Here is a 20,978-nt window from a genome sequence, read left to right on the forward strand (position 1 = left end):
TTAAATCTGCTGTCAATATTTATATTATGAAAAATCAAAAAGCCAATATACAAGTCATTTTCTACCTTATAAGCACTGAGGTGATGATCAAGATTGATTTAAAAATTGAATAGCACTGATCAGTATTTGATATGTGATTTGTAATGTGCCTAGATACAGCCTAGATTTAAAGGCCTACCGAATTAAGAATAGTTACAGCTTCCATTCTAAATATAAAGTGCAATGTGTTAATTCCAACAATGGAAGTGTAGGCCTTTAACATTAATTGCATGTCATGAATTGTATAATCTATTCTATATTTGTTTTCTATTTCTAACATGCATTTGTACATTTCCTCACTATAACTTTGTATTATTATTGAACACCAGAGGTGCCTTAATGTTGTTGAACCTCTCATTATGTTTGGAGAATATGACCATATTATTCCATAGCTTACTTTAAAATCTGATAACAACCATGAAAAGTACACATTTTTATAATTAGCGTAACAGTATGAAAAACCTTTTGCACTTATTTGCCAGTTTGACTCTGGTTCAGGTCCCTAAAGATATGGAACAACTGCCAAATTTCTTGCATTCTACATTACGAATCTCAGTATTTTTCCTATAAGGAAGTTATGCACCCTTAGTTTGGTATGCAAAAAGACTTACGGGCTTATTTACAAGCCCATTGCGCTGGCGACACAGCGTGCCTGCCCATATTTACAAGGCCACATAAAGCCATCCTGCATGGCTTTTCATGGACTTGTAAATATGGCCCTTTCCCGCATTACTCTGCGTGAAAGGGACGTTCCATGGGTGTTGCTGTGGGTGTTCCCACGCAACACCCATAGAAGTGATGCATTCCCAGATTTACAAGGTTTCGTAAGCCTGGGAATGCGTCAGATTCCTACGCCTCCCCAGGGCAGGAGTAAGGGAGGTGCAACTAGGAGAAATATCTTTCTCTTTGTTTTTCCTTTTTCTATGTTCTGCACTTCTCGTGATTGTTTTTGTGCAAGAAGGTGCACCTTTCTGCACAAAATAAAATCACCCCTACAACGCAGATACCATTGCACCATGGTGCAAGGGTGCCTCCATGGGCATATGGCAGCCTATTGTGCGCCAGTACAGGGGAAAAGTACAGGAATAGGGGAAAAGTACAGGAATGTGCCATATCTCATACATACTAAACATTCCTGCCCTTTTCTTTTGACACAGGACAGCACAGCAAGATATCCCTGCAGTGCTGCCCTGCACCAGAATCTCGTAAATTAGTCCCATACATGGTAAAGCAGGAAACATTGCGGAAAATGAAACTTAGATACATGAATGAACAGAAAATTCATGGTTCCACCTTTCAAATAGAGTACCTCTCATATGTGCTACATTAGCAAATATTGTATACTATTGTAAATTTCCTTCTGTCGATTGTGCCATAATCGATCTTATTTTGTATTTCTTTACAACAGCTGTATCTTAAAAAGCTAGTTGGACCATTGTTCCAGCATTTTAAAAATGTGACCAAGGATTGGACAGTTCTCCCTGAACGCTTGATGGACCAGTGAGTTGCCACAGATTTGCGCTTATTTTGAGCACACAGGCAGTTTTATCTTATGGAGATTCAGTAGCCTATGTTTTGGAATATTATAAAGAATCAATCTTTATTTGGAAGCAGCTTTAATGTATTGATTTATGTGGTGGGCCACTGTTCTTATTTGCAATTTTGATTTGTTAAAAATGTGCAAATGTTAGTATACAGTAACAACAGTTGTACAAAATAGTATACAGTAACCACAGTTGTACAAATAATGGATGTAAATGTTTGCCCAAAAAGCAGGATTAATGTGGGAAGCTTTGAGCCTTTTTTCTTTAATTAGCAAGCACTGGACTGGCCTCAAGTGTATTTTTTATATGGCAATGCTGAATGCGTAATAAACATAATAAAAGAATGGGAATGTATATGTATTTTTAGATCTGGATTGAACTGGCTCTTGCACCATTTTTGGCAAACATATTATTTTCAAAATGCTCTCCATACATTAGAAAGGGGCCTCAGGTCAGCTGTCCTCCACATTGGCTTGAGACATTGATAAACAGATCTTGGATCCTTCCACAGTAGCATTTTATTTTTGCATCTTTCTATCAGCTTTGATGTGTCCTATTGCTTTTTTGTGGAATGCATGAGGAACTATGCTAAACCTGAAGTTTCACTAACCAGCCCACAGATGTCCCCAAATGAGAATACATTACCTGAGAGCTGAAGGTGCATTATATAGCCAAAATATGTCCTCACTGGAGATGGAAATCTGCAATTGCTCTATACTACTTACAGATTTCCTCACTGGAGATGGAGGACTACAGTTGTACAAAAGGGAAGACAGGTAGCCTCACATAAAATTATGATGTAGGGGGACAGAGTACTGGAGCCGGGGCATAAAAAATCAGAGGATCACTACACTAAATGGATCAACCTGTTAAACCTTTCCCTGCATTCTGTTATTGGTAATCTTTTATCAATATCTGTGCACAGGAACTGCAGTACTAGACCAAAATGAAAATACATCTGGCTTTTTTGCACTATTCATACTATTCATACATAGGCATTGAAAAGGTGAGTTTTGCAATCTCCATATTTATTTTGTGTAAATATGAAGCAATACTTGCACCATACAAAACAAAGGCATGAATGCATACTGACAACGTTGACATCTTGATAAAATGCATGCAGCACCGCCCTGCATCTAGGTCCAAGTTTTTCCACAGCCTCATACAAGTGTTGGAAATGTGACATGTCACTATGCAGCTTACATATGCCCTCACAGGAGAGTACCATTGAGATGGAAGGCTTGTTGCGCTGTACTGCTAACAGTTGTTTTCAGAGTAGAATGCAAGTCCGCTTAAAAGCTGAAATTGCTCTGTTCTTCAAACAGAGGCCCTCACAGAAGAATGCAATGGTGATAGAAAGCTGAAATCTGTCATACCACCAACAGAGGACCTCACAGAAGAGTACAGTAGCATCATAGCTCCTTCTAGGTGTACACTTGAGTTATGCAAAAGGCACACAACGGTGCACCCAGGTCCATGTTTTTCTCTTAAACAAGTGCATTAAACAAGCATATTAATTTCTGCAAGATCACATTTGCCATGGGCTGACTTCAACAGCTAAATATGTCCTTTATTTCTAGGAATTAGGATGCACTCCAGAGGAGAATGGCAACTGTTTAATTCTCCAGACATAAATGACATCCTAAAATGTTTGCCATAATGAATACAAGTAACTGCAGCACCAGTGTATAAGAAAGAAGAGCAAGGGCTGCAAAGCTGCTGCAGTTAATCAAGTCTTTACTGGAGGTCCCTCTCAAGCCAGATACAGTTGTTTGAAATGTCAGTCACAGAGGTGTGGTAGTGGCTTTAACCTAGACATTTGCATATACTCTCTTGTTACTTTAAAGCCTTGAGCTTGTTGGAAAGCTGCAGTTGCACTATAGTAAAAATAGAGATCCTCATAGAAAAGTGCATTGTATATGGGAAATGTGCTGCCCTCTACTTCCACAGAGTTCCTCAAACAAGAGTACAATGGAGATGAAGATGGAAAGCTGCATTACCAGAGATTAGATACTCCAAGTGTGTTGTCCGGGTCAAAGATTTTACCTTCCGAAATGGAAGACAAAATTCCGCAGCTAAGCAATTCTCGCAGCTGTATCTGGTGAAGTGTTCAACAGCTGCTTAACAAGGTTCTGCTGAAGCCTCCGGTTTTAGAGGGAAAAGCACCAAGAAGAAAAATGTGAATTTTATTCCAGGTGTAGAACTCTCTTCAGTCAGATACTTTTTCCACCTTTGTTCAGTCAGGATTTCTACCTTCGGGCTTAGTCTTTTTGATGGAGCTAAGAATGCTACAGTTAGGCAAGCCTGAAGTTGGTTTCAATTAAGTCTTTTCAAAGTCGGACACCTTCTCAGCAAAGTACTATTGACACCACAGAGATGCTAGAAGACCAAATGTTTTTTAAGTCCTAATCTTTGGGACTTTCGGCAGCCGTTTCTGTTGGTGTGTTCTAAGACTCCCAAGACCTCAGAAACAGCAATTAGGGACTGGGTCTCACTCCAGTAGAGGCCTCCAGCATGTTGCAGTTGGGGTCCCATTGCTACTTGTCAGCTGACACTCCAGGAAATAGTCCTCCTGCAGTTTGTTGTGTCCCTGTGGTAACACAGGCACTCATCCTCTTTTCTACTTGCTGCTTCGCCCAGTTTCTAAGCCTCCTTGTCTCTCTGCTGCTAGCGCCGGGACGCCTCTTTGCTGAGGCAGGTGCACGCTTTATAAGTCTAGTTAACATTAACATTAACATCCAACTGACCCGTGGAGTCCACTTCCTAGTCTTAGGTACAGGTAGGAGCAGGTCCAACCCCTCAGGTCTCCACAAAGCTCACAGACATCAGGTTAAGTCCTCTTCTGTTCTATCTAAGGTCCATATTTGTTCTGATGATCTGCAAGTGAGGAGCCACTTTTGTGCGATTCACTAGCTAGTGGGTGAGGGTAACTCCTGATCAGACGCTAAACAATAGGAAAAAGTTCTCATGGGCAAACCGTCCGTGCTTAGAGTGTTCTTGCGTCCCAAACAGGGATATGCTTCGGGAAATGAGCAGTCCACTCCTCCTTAACCCCACCAAGGTGGTTCTGGGACCAGATTCCCACCCAGCTGGCTACAATTGGCCAGGGTAACAAACGTTTCTCCTCTACAGGTCTACCTCTACCTTAACTATGGATGGGTAGACTTCACCCAGGTTCCTTTCAATTTAATGAATTTCCTGGACCCTCCCCAGCTGACCTTCCTGAGCAGACAGGAATCACATACTTCGCATCCAGGTTTTTCTGCCAAACGTCAGAAACCATTTTTTCTGCTTTTGGGGCAATTTTTACACGTCATTAAGGGGAAGCACTGATGAGGGCCATTGCCTTAAAGGCTAATGCTAATTACCTTACTAGAGGTTCAGACAGACATGTACTATGTATTTACTGGACAGTTAGATAGATAGATAGATAGATAAAATACTTTATTCAGTATAAAAAAATACCATAGAAGTGCAAATGATATAGATCATAATAAAAACAGGCCACATAACAAGTGAGAATGATGCATGCTCAGTCCATCCATAAATAAAAAAACCCTTGACATATAAAGTTCATATTTAGGGCCAATACGGAACTAGCCTCACCAATCATGAAAATTCAGAAGGGGTACATCACGTAATGGGAGAAATGCATAACAATTCAACAGCCTAAAATGAGTGCATATTCAATCCCTCCTGGATTAAGCGGACCATTCCCCTCGTCAAATTCATTTTAAGTCCTTTAACAGGGTTGCGCTAGATGCCACGTTTGTTCACCTAGTCCCTCTTTTATTTCTGAGTCTGACGGCTGCCCTTAAAAAGTTTACAGTGCAGAACAGAGTTAATGCATCTGAGGACAATGTTAAAAACAACAAGGCCACCTTAGCGTGTTTAAATCTAGCATTTTTAAAAATACAAAGGATATTGATAAAAAGGACATAATAAAACAAAGTGAAGGGTATCCTGCTGCACAGTTAAATATGCCAATTACAGATTAACCCATTTTACTATGTTTTAGGGGTCTGATAGAAAAATGCACTGAAGACAGGACAGCAGTGCCATAGTGTGTAGAGTGTAAAAACCAGCAAAATCAGTCAGTAAAAAATGGGTATGATGACACAAAAATAGGGATTTTCTCATATCCTTTATGTAGAAAGCTCTCTAATTAGTAAAAATAATAAGCAATCTAATAAACAAATATAATAATAAAAATAGTATTAGTAATAATGATAATATTCGAAGAATCTGTGAGAAGAAAAAAAACTAAACAGAAGACTGTGTTTTGCATACAGTAAATCAAAAATGACTTTTAGTCTTGGAATGTTGTGCTTTCAGTACTTGAAACCCTATGGTAAATGTCCACAATGAATAACATCAACAAAGGTTGCTCAAAATCGTAAGCATCTTGGATTAGTTTCAATTTTAGAACATCATTGACAAGCACAGGTTATGAATAGAGTGACTCACTCATAGAATAGAGTGGGGCCAAAATACTTTTCCAGTTCTGTTCACCCTCTTTGCCTGTCCTTCCGCAGCCACACCTCTCTCTCTGGCACACTCACCCGGTAGAAATATATTTAACTCTTTAATCCTGATAAGCCCTGTTATTTGGAGGAGATTCAATTCATTGGTGCTGAAATGAACTATTTTCTGTAGTCGGCACCTCCATTTGACAGAAACAATTAATCATCTTAACAGCGATTGTACCTACTTTCGCTTCCATCATCCCATTACTGAACAGCTTCACCAAGGGAAAAAAAAAGTAAGCCCCAAAACGTATCTCGCACCATCTTCCATCCCCTCCTGCTGCGACCCAGTTTCATGCGTGAGGTGTTACCTTCCGCCTGTGCTTCAGCACCAAAAAGGCGAACTTTTGAGTTGTTATGTCAGAAGCAAGTGGGCCTCACACTGTGCAGCAACGAAGACAGCGGATTAGTTAAATTTCTCCCCCAATGTCGGGCGCGCAGACAAAAGGCTGAAATCCGCTGCAGTGCCAAGCGTCTTCAGAAGGCCTAATTGCCTGTTCCTTGGGCAAACTTGTCCCTTGCTCTGTCTTCGAAGTCTTCCATTCGTGTTTGGAAAGAAAAAGGTCTCTTTTTTTCCACAGAGTTTGGAGTTTCCAAATAAAAGGTGAGCACCTTTTATTCTAGCTGCAGGCTAGTTTTCGTAAAGGCCTTTCCCTCTGTTTGTTTTTTGAACGCATGCGTTTTCCTCTGGCCTCGCAAAAGTGACATTAGACAGAGCTGATGTCTCAGCTGAAAGCAGCACAGCTGTGCAGTTGATGTATTATAATCAGCAAGTGAGTGAAAGAGATTGTGAAGAACGTGAAGGCCTCATTTCCCTTAGAGGACGTGCCTTTTTGCACAGTTACCCATGTCCTACTAAAAGGTTAATTGTAGGTGTGCTCCATCAATACAGGATGGGCACTGGCCGAGAGAAAATGATTTAGGTAATACTGTGCACACTGTGAGTCATAATTGAAGGGGTTGACTGATTCGACTCCTATATTGAAATAGAAGTGTGCACATGCACAGACCTGCCACAGTGAACGTTGATGCAGATTTACAAAGTTAGCAGTGGTGTTTAGTTATGTACAGCACGACACACACATTGATTTCACCCCAATTAAAGAGTCTTCACTATGACAGTTTCGTGTTCAATCTTTATTAGGCGTGTTAATAGGGCTCGCAGATATTTAATTAATGCATTTATTTCCTGTGTGGCGCCAAACGAACTGGCGAGGTGCACTGAGCGTCTATTGTTTCTGGTAGTGGGGCAGGCAGTGTTAAACATTTTGGGAGGCTGGATAAAGTTTATGAACTCTGGAATATTCCACCCTGGCTAGAAGTAGAGAGAGTTGTCACCTAGCGCCAAGGGCATAGGCTATCATCAGTGCTGGGTGAGTTTACGCTCCTGTAGAAATGTCAGTAAAGCCTTTGGACCATCCTTTAGAATCTCAGTAGGGTCCGCTCAGCCTTTCATCATCCCAGATACTATAAAATGAATGCCATTGATTGGGAAATAGTACTGATGTTACTTTTCATTGTTAGGATATATCAAGATCGTGGTAGCAATTCCTACACAAAAGCAAGTTATTACAATTTAGACATGGTTTTTTAAATAATGGAGCAGGTAGAAAATTCACCTGGTGCTTAAATTTTTATAACTCCAGGGCTACCGTGGTTGATATAGAACCTGCCTTGTGTCAGTGGTATTTGTTTGCTGTAGATTACTGAATTCATAAAAATGCCATTTGTCAAGTTCCTGCTTCCTCAAACTTGCTTAAAAATGCACTGTTTGTCCACTCTTTTTTCAAAAATTGCTTGGGGGAGAACCCCACAAACCCCCCGTAGGTTGTTCAAGCTTGCTCGCTACGTTCGCTCGCCACAGTGCAGTACGACAATAATGTTACGCTCACCACTTTCAAATGTCACCAGCCGCCACTGGAAGCCTGACTAGTCTTAAAATTGCCCAGACACTCATCAGCATCCCCTGCTCTTAAGGCTTTGGATTGGCTATCTATCCATAAAATAATTTTGTTCAAGATAGTTATAATCACCTTCCGAATCTTTCATTCCTCAGGCCCACCCTATTTATGGCCTAGATTTATACGCTATCTGCCATGCCATACCCTCAGATCTTTGAACGCTATTCTACTAAAACCCCCTGTCTTCATATACATCTCATAAAGGGGAAAATCAAGCCTGGACCCAACTGCCTAACCACCTACGTTTCATCCAATCAGGAACCCTCTTCAGGAAAGATCTGAAAACGTGGATTTTTACGGCACCCGATACGCTATGTAAAGCACCTATCTAAATTCTCTTTTCCTAGTCTCAGCCATCCTGTCTGTTAGCAACTTGCTCAGCGCCATGATGCTCCTTGGAGTGAAAGTTGCGCTTTACAAATACCATATAACATAACACCTGTAGTTCAAGCCTGATCACTCTAATGTAAATGACTGTCCAAAAGTCTTTTGATCATTGTGAGTTAAACATGGGCATTATCAACAATCAGCACAATACTATCAGGGACTCATTGAACCAGCCTTCCCCGTTCCTCATTCAGAGGTAGCTAAAAACTAAATTTAATTAAATAGAAAAACATTCTCTTCCAATTTTCTTATATATTTTATAGTGGCCATATTCTTACTATCTAGTGTGCACCAAATAATATTTTAATAGGGACTTGAAAAACATTATATTAAGAGATGTTTTTAAACCAAAGTAAGAGCTAAATACTGAAGTAAATGAGTCTCCAAAAACATTCTTTTCCATGTATTAGTATCATATATTTAAAGTGTGGCCAATCTGTGAAATGTCTTTAGCCTATGGCAGTTTTCACTGTATTGAAAACAGTACCCTAATTTATTTTGTGTTATTTGCAATGTTACTTATTTTAAAATTATATCTTTGAATGTAGTAGTTTATAATGCACATGGAAAGCCATGTTTATAATAACACTTACATATTTTTAAATGTGCTTTATATTTTGCTTATATTTAACTCACAACATTAAATTATTTTGAGGCCAGTGCAGATTCATGCAGGGAGGAGTAACTGCTGACACGAAGTGAGAAAAAGAAAACAGGGAAATTGAATTCTGAAGAGGGCCTCACTACACATCTGAGCACACATCTATTAATTTTAAGTATAGATTTGTAGGTAAATTGTTTCTTACACCTCTAATAAAACCTACTGACATACAATAAAATGCAACACATTTTATTACACGTACAGTAAAATGGAAGGCTTGACAACACCTTTGAGGTCTATCACAATTCAACTGTTTTAAAATTAGGAAAGTATTAAGTGACAAACCAGATGGGCAGCCAGAGTAAACAGATGTGAAAAGGAGATGCTGGACCTAGGTAGGAGTTTATCTCTTCTACTCTGTTTAGCCCCATTAAAAGAATACTATGAATCTAATGACTAAAAACCCACGTCTCCTCTCACATTGTTTAACCATTTAGTTTTGTATCTGCATTAACACTTTAAGGCTCATTTACTTCACCCTGCTCCACAGAATATGCCTTAAATTCAACAGCTGCCATTCCAACAAAGCGGCTTTCCAGAATGCCTCACCTTGACATGAAATGTGAATGTTAGCACTCAAGATCTTCCTAACAACTTTGTGGTGAAACTATACTAGATCATTTGGGGTCAACAGACTGCTGCTGGAGTTGAAAGTACATACTTCGCTCAGTATGACAAAACATTTTTGACATGGATGAGAAAGGTATTTAAAACTTATTGAAAATGTGTTTCTACTGTAGCTTTCTAGGACACTAACTATAATCTTTCCAACAAAATGAACTCCCACATTTGGTCCATTCACTGCAGTCTCCGTCACAGGAAACGCTTTCAGTACTACAGCTCTGATAAAAGAAACATGGCATTCAGGAGTGTCTCACATTTGTCTTCAATACAGAATGTTATTTTTCTAGTTGTTCACTACAACACTGGGCTGAAGCTGCAGAACAATACTAGTGAATCAACTGACAACCTGATGCTGTCATGTCTGGCAAACAAATTTGGGAATTTATAGAAAATATGTTTTCATAAATTCGGGAACACCTTCCATAACTTCTGTGAATAAATCATGATAGAAAACTATTTTCTCTAAAGCATGGTTCATCAAATCCCAGCAAAGAATCATCATTTTTGTCAGGCTCTAACCACTTTATAACTCACCACACTTCATAAAATTAGTATGACACCACTAGAAAATGATTTATATTATAACTAAAATCTGTTATCTCCCTTTTCATTCGAATATTTTGGTAACCTTCAAAAACAGGCATTCTCTACAATGCACTTTAAAGGGAGAAAAATGACACAGTTGTTTCATCAAAAATATCCAACAAGTATGCTTCTTGTAGCCTTTCACCAAATTAATCCCATGAAAAGAACACTTTATCTAACAACAAATTTTGTGAATTTCACTAAAAAATGTAATGGTCTGATTGACAAGAGTAATTTTGTCTGAGGGAGCGTGATCTCCTCCCCGGTTATTAACTACCTCGGAGTGCCTTTGTTAATATTACTCAATTATTAACCATTTCTCTCAAAAGAGCTCTAATAAGTTGCATCTGAAGAACAATAGAGCACATGTCTTTTAAAAACATCCTCACTATATGAATGTACTTGCATTCTCTTCTTGTTTAGGTACAATGAAGTAAACGCAATCAGCACAGCTTGCTCTTCTGGAATTCCAGAGTGTTGGACACTTGCTTCTGAACTTTATCAAAATTGGATGGCAGATTCAAACAACAACACGTGAGTTCAGTATATTTTCAGCAACACATTTTGTTGCTTCTGGTACTGTGTGGAATTGCTCCCATGATGAGTTTTTCTTCTTTTCCCTATGTTAGAGTTCTTCTTCAGGTGTAATTTGCCACCTAACACATTTCCAAATATTTTCTACTAGAAATTTTGCATTTTGTACTATCTAACTGTATTTTACAGTTACAAATATTAATGTGTAATGCTGGTCAAATATCCTAGCAGAAATGCCAAGCAATTAGTTTTCCTAAATCTTTTGTTTATGCTGATTTTACATCATTCAGTCTTCATTGCTAACCATTTTGCACAAAATAAAGGAAGTAGAGTGTCTTGAGCTACAAAACAGGCTCCTACTGTAATCCACAAACCAGTACTAGTGATTGTTCACCTTCTGTCATTCCTCACAGCTTTGTTAAAAACTCTGAAACTCCTCATCCTTTTTTTTAATGGTGAGTGAGAGTTTCAGTGAGTACACAAAATGTGGAATTGCAAATTGAATAACCAATAGATTTATTTTGGCTGTTAAATTGGAAGAAGAAGCAGATTGAAAGGCAAACGTGATTTACATGGCTGTGGATGATAATATATAGGGTGTAAAACAGTTTGTGTGCTGCAAGTGTGAGTAAGTGCTCACCCCTGGAGCTGTAGAACCTAGGGAAGTGGAATGTATTTTGGTAGGCAGAACAGAAGGAGCATTAAGATTTTATTTTGTTGTTGAAAATCATAATTATTCAGCACTGCAGCAGATTCTTGGGATGTGAAATATATTGGACCCGATTCACAAAGTAGGAAAAGTATTAGTGGAAATGTTCATCTCTGCCTACACGTACTTAAATTACAGTATTGCACCTAGAAAGCTACCTCAGGTGTAGGTTTCCAGGCATACCTCTGGGAAGTTAGTGTAACCTTCCCAGCAGTATCCTATTCCTGCTGTGCAGAGTTATCATAGCAGAGAACTCCGCACAGGGGTTTAGAATTTCCTATGTAAACACATATTTCCCTGTGGTGAAATGCCTTCCTCCACATACTCACCAAATGTTGGAGTTATCCATACCCTTTCCCAAACTGGAAACTCCCTTGCCTGGCATTTAGATCCAAGACCCTCCTGTCTGGAAAATGGAAAAAGAGGAATTTGTGTATGCCAACAAATGTCTATTTTTGTGGTTCCAATGCAAACCACACAGCAGCATGCCCACTTTCCCACCCCTTGAGTGGGATTTACAGATATACAGGACTTAAAATATTTGTGTCAGAGATCTCTGCACACATGAATGGGCTAACACTTGCCACCAGGAATCCCTTGCTAGAGAAGTTGAAGCTAGGGGGCGATTAATTTTGTCCAGATTACACCACCCAGGAAAGTATTAGACACTAGGGGCCAGATTCACAAAAGTAAACTTAGTCGTCCAAGTGTGGACATAAAGATAGTACTCATAAATGCCCTTTATGAATTCCTAAAGTCGTACACTTAGAAGTATGGTTTAAGTTTAGACCAAACATCTAAGTTTACCTTTGAGAATCAGGCCCTAGGATTGAAAGTCCACCCTTTGTACTTCCTAAACTCCCCAGGATGTCAAATGTAAAATATGATAGTGATGCCTTGGGACCTGATGATGTTGTTGAGTGGAGCCATGTAGACGCTGAACAGTGTCGAACAGGGGGATGATCCTTGGGGACTCCACACACAAGTTTCTTGGCCTGGGATGTGCAAGCTAGCAGTTTAAGGGCCTGATTTAGATCTTGGTGGACGAGGACAATAGTGATGAATATCCCGTCTGCTGAAATATAAATCCCATTTAATCCTATGGGATTTATATTTCAGCTGCCGGGATATCCTTAACCGTTGTGACAGAGTAACCCGCCTGCCAAGATCTGAATCAGGTCCCAACTCTTTGCGTTCTCCCTGTGATGAAGGAGGCGATCTTTTTGAGTGCTGGTCCTTAGATACTGCACTCATGGAGCCTTCTGATCAATGCGTTGTGGGAGACAGTGCCAAATGGTGCAAAGAGGTCAAACAGGATGAGGGCAGCTCTTTCTCCTTGGTCAAGGATGGGCCTGATATCGTTGATGCCTTAGATGAGTGCTGTTTCTGTGATGTTGTTCTTTCTGAAGCCTGATTGTGGGCTGTACAGTATGTGGTGGAGCTCAAGGTGGCTTGTGAGTAAGTGTAGGAGAGTAGGGTCTGCTATCCTCTGGTCACCCCAAATTTTTGCTTTTTGCTTCACTGGTTTTTGACATATTGAGGCTGTGGGCCTGCCAATCAGACCCCCAGCCTGCTGTTCTCTCTACTAAATTTACACTATGCACCCTAGGTGCATAACCAATTGGAAGTGGATCACCCTGTGAGCCCCTGTACCAGTGTACACTAGGTACCCAGGGCATTGGTGTATCTAAGGCCTACCAGGGGCTGCAGCATGTATTATGCCACCCCAGGCTTGGCCTAACAAATTTGACACAACTGGCTGATCACTCAGCTGGGGTAAGTTGGTGTAACCACCTCTTACTTAGGTGTAGTATACCTATACCTAACCTTAAATGGGACACATGTTAACCTATAAGTCACTCCTATGGCAGGCCTTGGTTCCATGTGAGAGTGTTTGGTTCCATGTGAGATGGTGCTCTGGCATGAGCTGAGCCTGTCTGCAGTGGTCGGAACCACTTCCTTCTACTGTTTCCAGATATCGTCATACCATATACTCTTAAGTGCATTATGAACCTCGCGGTTAAATGCTATCTTTGGTTTGGCTTTATCAAAACATGTCGAGTAAGGTGTCATACGAATTGGAATACTAACCCCTCGCCAATTCTGGCGACGGGGTTAGCATTCCACCCTTCTAGAGGGACACGACATGTACAGTACCTGAAACCCGGGTAAAATCAGACATAGCCTCAGCTCCACAAAATGGATGCTGCCACCACAGACACAAGTCTGCCCTCCTGCTGCTGGGAGTCCTTCCAGCTTGGGAGGTGTGGACAAAGGGTTTCCTGACAGGGGAGGTGCGTGCACCACCCCAGACAGGATTTTGTGTATTGGTCAGGTAGGGCTTGAAAGGAATCAGACATGCCTGTGGCTCACAAGGAGCCTCGGTGCATATGCCAGTTCAAACCGGTCCTGGGGCACACCAGCCCTGGACCTGGGGCGAGCTGGACAAAGGATTGGGGGTGTAACCACCCCCCTTCCTGGTCCCACCCTTAGGGAGGGACCTAGCAGGTAGTCCGGCCCCTAGAATCCGAATAAAGGTAGGAGCTGTGTCCTAAGACTTTAGACATCCTGGAATCAACTTAACTACAAGAAGAAGACGGGAACTTCGACGCTCTGCCGCACAGAGGACTGAAGCCAATCTCCCCTGTGGTCAGGGAGTGACCACCTTGCTAACGCAAGTACCATCCAGCGAATCAACGTCTGCTTTGCCGCCGCCTCCCGCCGGAGCCCGAGCCCAGAGACTGACAAGACCTGGACCTCCAGACCTCTCACCGCCCGATCCACAGTCCCTGAAAAGAAGGAACCCGTGGAGGCACCGAGACACGTGGAGCCAGCCATCTTGAAAAGACCACGACAAGCTGCAAGCGCGACAACCGAGGCTCCCTCCAAGTTGTGCTTTGGGTCCTGAGAAGCCCAACACCCGAGCAGCATCTGCACCAAAGGTGAGCCCTCCAGCATCTCCACGATCTGCGTGGGGCCCCTCTGCATTTTGCCACTCGACGCGCCTAACCGGTTGCTGGCCCGTTGGCTAGTGGCCATCTTGGCGACGAACTTCAAGAACTACACCGCTGGTCTGGTTGCTCCAGACTGGCCCTTGCTCCCCTCCAAAGGAGCAGTCCCTCTGACCTTGCTGGTCAGAACCATCAGCTTATTTTGTTTTCCACAACAATTGCTTTTGCCAAAGCTTGTTTGCTTCGATCAAGTCGCCGACAGCGAGAGCCTGCGTGGGACAGCTCTTGAACCGACTCCTGGATGCCGTCGACCTTCAGGGACCACGTGGCTGCAGAGACAAGCTGCACCTTTCCTCCTGTTTGCACCCGACATCGCCTGGTACCCACCTGGTGCCACGCTGGTCGCTGGCTAGTGACTGTGAACACTGTCCCCTCTGCTTACAGGTCTTCTACAACTCCGATCCACTCTGCGATCCACCGCATCTCTTCCGGTCCGACCGCCTGCAGCATCTTTGTCTTCAGGCTCCATTAAACAGATAGAAGAAACCCGACGCACTTCGAGACCTATGCACCCGCTTCCTGTGGGTGAGGTAAAGCTGGCACTCCGGTGCCCAAGTGTAGAGTATCATCTCTAGTGTCTGTGTTTCCAATCTTGAGTTCATAGTCCCTCCGGAAGATCCTTTTTGCAGTAACTTTGTAACTTTTACGCACCCATTGAAAACCTATGGGAGCCGGCGTGTGACTATTTGCTCTGCACACGCAACCCGTGGACCTCCTGGTCACTAACTAAAGTTAGCTCTTGTAGGCCCAGCGATTCTAGAGGCCCTAGGCCTTTTCCCTTTTCTGTTCGTGGTACTTATACCACTATTTTAGTATATGGTTCGAGTGGCCACCAGGGCCTATCCATATAAAGTGCAACTTCTGTGTATTCTAACGTATTCTTGTTTAACGATTTGTGCTCCTGTGCTCATAAAGAGTCTAGGGGATACTTTGAGAAATAAATACATATATATTTTCAATATATATCTGTGTGGTGTCCTTTCATTGGTATAAAGGGGGGTTACATTTGGTAAAACAGCCTGCTTAACACGTTTCACGAGTTTAGCCTCAAAGACTGCTTAGCCTACGCTACCACTAGGGCAGCTGGTCCGAAAAGGTTGACTTACAACCACACCATAAGGGTTGCTTGGCATGGTACAAGGTGGTCACTTTAACTAGTGAACATCATATACCAGGCCAACTTCTCACATTGGTGAGCAGCGGTTGGATTTGAGCTTGCTGTGTTTTACCTCTGTAATCTCTTTGTTACCAATTGAAAGATCATACAGGTACCTTTAGGTACATATAAAACAAGAATAGATATACTTAAGTTCTACTGAACTTAGTTGTTGTAGAGTAAAGGGAGTAGCACACCCTGACTACAACTACTAGATAGGTTTAGTAGGAAAACCCAAGTGTAGGTAGATTGCAACACATCCACCCACACTTAAGAGCAATGGCTGGGGCAGAGGGGTCCAATGTACCCATCTCTGTTGAGAGTGACCCCCAGAGGGCACCATCCATCTTTGCTACCCTAAATCAAAATGAGCTCAGGCAGTTGGCAAATATCAGGGGCCTTAAACAGCCCAAGAATCCTACTTCTGCTGAACTCAGGGAGCTTTTACAGGCTGATGAAGATCAGAAAGCTCTCAGGAAAGCCTCCCAGTTAGGCCCCTTAGGGACTGGAACAGGAGGCCCCCCTTCTGAAAATGCTACTGAGGTACCCCTTTCCTGAAGGGAGAACTAGCCCAGTGCCAAGTGTTATACGTGGCCCAGCTAACTTAAGGCTACTGGGGACTGACAATGGGATCACCCCATTGGATCTCCCTAGTGGACTTAACCAAGGGCTTGGGAGGCAAAGGAATCACTCAGGTGACTCTAATGCTTCTCATGCCTCTAGAGGCTCTCAAGGTCACTCCAGGAGAAGGATGACCACCCCTCAGAGGAGGGAACATGAGGCCAGAATGCAGGAAGCTCAGCTGAGAATCAGGAAACAGGAGCTAGAAGTAGCTCTGATGGAAGAGAAACTGAGTAAGGCTAGGCGACCTAAAGAGAGTGGGTCTATACCCACTGGTGGCAGCATTGTCCCTAAGGACAAGGATAGGGTCTTTGACAATAGGAACCTGTCCAAGGTTGTGCCCCCCTACAAAAGTGGGGATGACATCCACAAATGGATGACTGCTCTTGAGAGAGCCTGCAAAGTGCAGCAGGTTCCTGAAGACCAGTGGGCAGCAATCCTCTGGCGCTCCTTTGAAGGAAGAGGCAGAGACAGACTCCTCACTGTTAGGGAGGAGGATGTCAGAAACTACAGAGTCCTGAAGAGTGTCCTAGTTGATGGGTTAGGCTTAACCACTGAACAGTACAGGTTAATGTTCAGAGACACCCAGAAGACACAGACTCAGGACTGGTCTGAATACATTGAATGTGCCACTAAGGCTTTGGAGGGTTGGTTGCTGGGAAGTAAGGTATCTGATTATACAGGATTGTACAATTTGATGATGAGAGAACAGATTTTAAATAACTGTCAAAACCAGCAACTGCATCAACACTTGGTTGACTCTGATCTGACCTCTCCCCAAGAATTGGGAAAGAAGGCAGACAAATGGGTCAGAACCAGATTTAAGCAAAAGAACCAGAACCAGGGCCAAGGGGGTGATCAGAAGAAAACAGACCAAAAGGGTGGAGATCAGAAATCTAAAGACCAGAAGTCTTCAACAGGGCCCCAAACTAGTACTAAAGAGGGTGGGTCCCAGCCTAAAGGGAAGAAGAAAGAAGGTCAAAAGAAACCCTGGTGCAATTCTTGCAAGAATACAACTCACTGGACTAGTGATTGTAAAGAGGGTGGAGCCCCCAACACTGTTGCCCCTAAGGCACCTGCTCCCAGTACTACTGTTAGCAGTGTTGGTCCCCAGACAAAGGGTGTAGTGGGAATCAGTATGGGAACTGAAGGAGATTCTGACTTAGACAGAACCCTGACACAGGCAGTCCTGATCTGTGATGGGGACATAGATTTGTCCCTGACTGTGAGCCCCAGTAACCTGGGCAAGTACAGACAGACTCCTTTAATTAATGAAAAAGTGGCTCAAGCCTACAGGGACACATGTGCCAGTGTCACTATGGTGACACCAGGCTTTGTGGACCCTGGACAGTACATACCAGGTGAGTATTACCTGGTGACCAATGCCAGCAATGCCACTACTTCACATAGTGTGGCAGTTGTTAACTTCTCATGGGGAGGGGTAACTGGCCTCAAAAGGGTTGTGGTTAGTGCAGACCTCCCAGTAGAATGTTTGTTGGGCAATGACCTAGAGAGTTCTCTATGGTCTGAAGTGGAGTACAGGACACATGCAGAGATGTTAGGTATATCACCACATGTCCTTGCTGTGACCAGGTCACAGGCCAAAAACTGCCTTACTGAACCTCAGGTCTTGGATCCTGGAACAATGGACCAAGCACCTACCAAGAAGAAGAACAGGAGGGTCAAGGCTGTGCCTTCCCCCCTGCCTCAGAGTGATGATCAAACTTCCCAGGAAGCTGATCTAGAGAACTCTGAAGGAACTGTCCCTGAAGAGCTTGAACCTGATCAGGTTGAGTTTCTGGGGACAGGGGGACCTTCAAGGGCTGACTTGAGGCAGGCTCAGTTATCCTGTCCCTCTCTTGAACCCCTCAGACAGCTGGCTGCTGCTGAGGCTGCTGGGAATGCTCAAGGTACCCATAAAGTGTATTGGGATGAAGGGCTCAGTATTCAGAGGCTAGAGACCCCAAGCCTGGTGCAACCAGGAGGTTGGTTATACCTCTGCAATTTAGGGGCTTCCTTCTTACCTTGGCCCATGATATTCCTTTATCAGGACACTTAGGCCAGAACAAGACTTGGGACAGGCTTGTCCCTCACTTTCACTGGCCTCACATGAATGAAGATACCAAGGAGTTTTGTCGCTCCTGTGTGACCTGCCAAGCCAGTGGCAAATCAGGTGGCACAACAAAGGTCCCCCTAATACCACTACCTGTGGTGGGGGTCCCCTTTGAAAGAGTGGGAATAGATATAGTGGGTCCCATGGATCCTCCCACTGCATCTGGGCACAGATTTTTACTGGTGGTAGTGGATCATGCCACCAGGTATCCAGAGGCAATTCCCCTTAGGACCACTACAGCTCCTGTTGTGGCCAGGGCCCTGCTGGGAGTATTCTCCAGAGTGGGGGAGGTAGTTTCTGACAGAGGTACCAACTTCATGTCAGGATACTTGACAGCTATGTGGAAGGAATGTGGTGTCAACTACAAGTTCACCACCCCTTATCACCCACAATGCAATGGGCTTGTTGAGAGATTCAACAAGACCCTAAAGGGTATGATTAAAGGATTACCTGAAAAGCTCAGGCGAAGATGGGACATCCTTCTACCCTGCCTTCTGTTTGCTTACAGAGAGGTCCCACAAAAGGGGGTTGGCTACAGCCCCTTTGAATTCTTGTTTGGGCACCCTGTAAGAGGCCCACTGTGTTTGGTGAAGGAAGGATGGGAGTTACCTCTCAAAAAGCCTAAGCAAGACATAGTGGACTATGTACTTGGTCTCCGCTCCAGGATGGCTGAGTATATGGAGAAGGCATCCAAAAACCTTGAGGCAAGCCAGGCCTTACAGAAAGCTTGGCATGACCAAAAGGCTGTCTTGGTTGAGTTTCAGCCAGGACAGAAAGTATGGGTGTTGGAGCCAGTGGCCCCAGCAGCACTCCAAGACAAATGGTCTGGACCCCATACAATCCTGGAAAAGAAGGGAGAGGTTACCTACTTGGTGGACCTAGGAACTCCCAGGAGTCCCCACAGGGTACTCCATGTTAACAGTTTAAAAGCATATGTTGACAGGGCAGACATGGGCTTGCTCATGGCTACGGATGAGGGACAGGAGGAAGAGAGTGACCCTCTCCCAGACCTGTTGTCTCAGAACCTTGAGGATGGCTCAGTTGAAGGAGTGACCCTTGGAGGCAACCTCACTGATCATCAGCAGACTGAATGTAGACAAGTGCTACAATCATTTCAACACATGTTTTCCTTGATACCTAGCCAAACTGACTGGTGTACCCATGTGGTGGACACTGGTGACAGTCTGCCTGTAAAGAACAAGCTTTACAGACAACCTGACCACGTCAGGGACTGTATAAAGGCTGAGGTACAGAAAATGCTGGAATTGGGTGTCATTGAACCCTCAGAGAGCCCCTGGGCTAGCCCAGTGGTTCTGGTCCCCAAACCTCACACCAAAGATGGCAAGAGAGAGATGAGGTTCTGTGTGGATTACAGAGGACTCAATGCTGTCACTAGGACAGATGCACATCCTATTCCAAGGGCAGATGAGCTCATAGATAAACTGGCTTCTGCCAAGTTTTTGAGCACATTTGACTTGACAGCTGGCTATTGGCAAATCAGATTAGCTGAGGAGTCTAAGGCCAAAACAGCATTCTCAACCCCAGGTGGGCACTACCAATTTGTGGTGATGCCCTTTGGCCTGAAGAATGCACCTGCCACCTTCCAAAGGTTGGTGAATCAAGTCCTTACTGGGTTGGATGACTTTTGTGCAGCATATCTTGATGACATTGCTGTCTTTAGCTCCACCTGGGAGGATCACCTGATCCACCTGAAGAAGGCTCTTGAGGCTCTGCAAAGGGCAGGCCTCACTATCAAGGCTACTAAGTGCCAGATAGGGCAGAGTAAGGTTGTGTATTTGGGCCACCTTGTAGGTGGAGGCCAAGTTCAACCACTGGAGAGTAAGATACAATCCATCAAGGACTGGTCTCCTCCAACCACCCAGACTCAAGTTCGAGCTTTCTTGGGCTTGACTGGGTACTACAGGAAGTTTGTTAAGAACTATGGGTCCATTGTGACTCCTCTTAATGATCTGACATCCAAGAAGATGCCCAAAAAGGTTCAGTGGACAGTAAGCTGTCAAAAGGCATTTGATGACCTGAAGGAGGCCATGTGCTCTGCACCTATCCTGAAAAGTCCTGACTACTCCAAAGAGTTTATTGTCCAAACAGATGCTTCTGAGTTGGGTGTGGGAGCTGTGCTGTCACAACTTAATGTAGATGGTCAAGACCAACCCATTGCTTTTATAGGCAGAAGGTTGACCCCCAGAGAGAAGAATTGGTCAGCTATTGAGAGGGAGGCCTTTGCTGTGGTGTGGGCCCTGAAGAAGCTGAGGCCATACTTGTTTGGCACTCACTTCAAGATTCAGACCGACCATAAGTCCCTCTTGTGGCTAAATCAGATGAAGGGTGAAAACCCCAAACTGCTTAGGTGGTCCATTTCCCTACAGGGGATGGACTTTACAGTGGAGCACCGGCCAGGTACTGACCATGGGAATGCAGATGGTCTCTCCAGGTACTTCCACTTAGGACATGAAGACGAGACTGGTCAAGGCTAGTTTAATGTCCCT

General features: G+C 43.5%; 1 protein-coding gene across 2 annotated transcripts in view; it reads left to right on the top strand.

Annotated features, from left to right (window-relative positions):
- LOC146860508 (aminopeptidase N-like) overlaps positions 1-20,978 on the top strand; it is a 257,086-nt gene that overhangs the window by 156,367 nt on the left and 79,741 nt on the right. For both annotated transcript variants that reach the window (XR_014978825.1, XM_085644420.1), the window contains exons 15-16: positions 1,448-1,539; positions 10,751-10,861. Coding sequence is in view for 1 of the 2 variants with exons in the window: in XM_085644420.1 (XP_085500546.1) it covers positions 1,448-1,539; positions 10,751-10,861 (203 nt within the window). In the remaining variant the exon portion in view is untranslated. The remainder of the gene's footprint in view (positions 1-1,447; positions 1,540-10,750; positions 10,862-20,978) is intronic.

This window comes from Triturus cristatus, chromosome 3_1 (genome assembly GCF_964204655.1).
Source record: "Triturus cristatus chromosome 3_1, aTriCri1.1, whole genome shotgun sequence".
Lineage (NCBI taxonomy): Eukaryota > Metazoa > Chordata > Amphibia > Caudata > Salamandridae > Triturus > Triturus cristatus.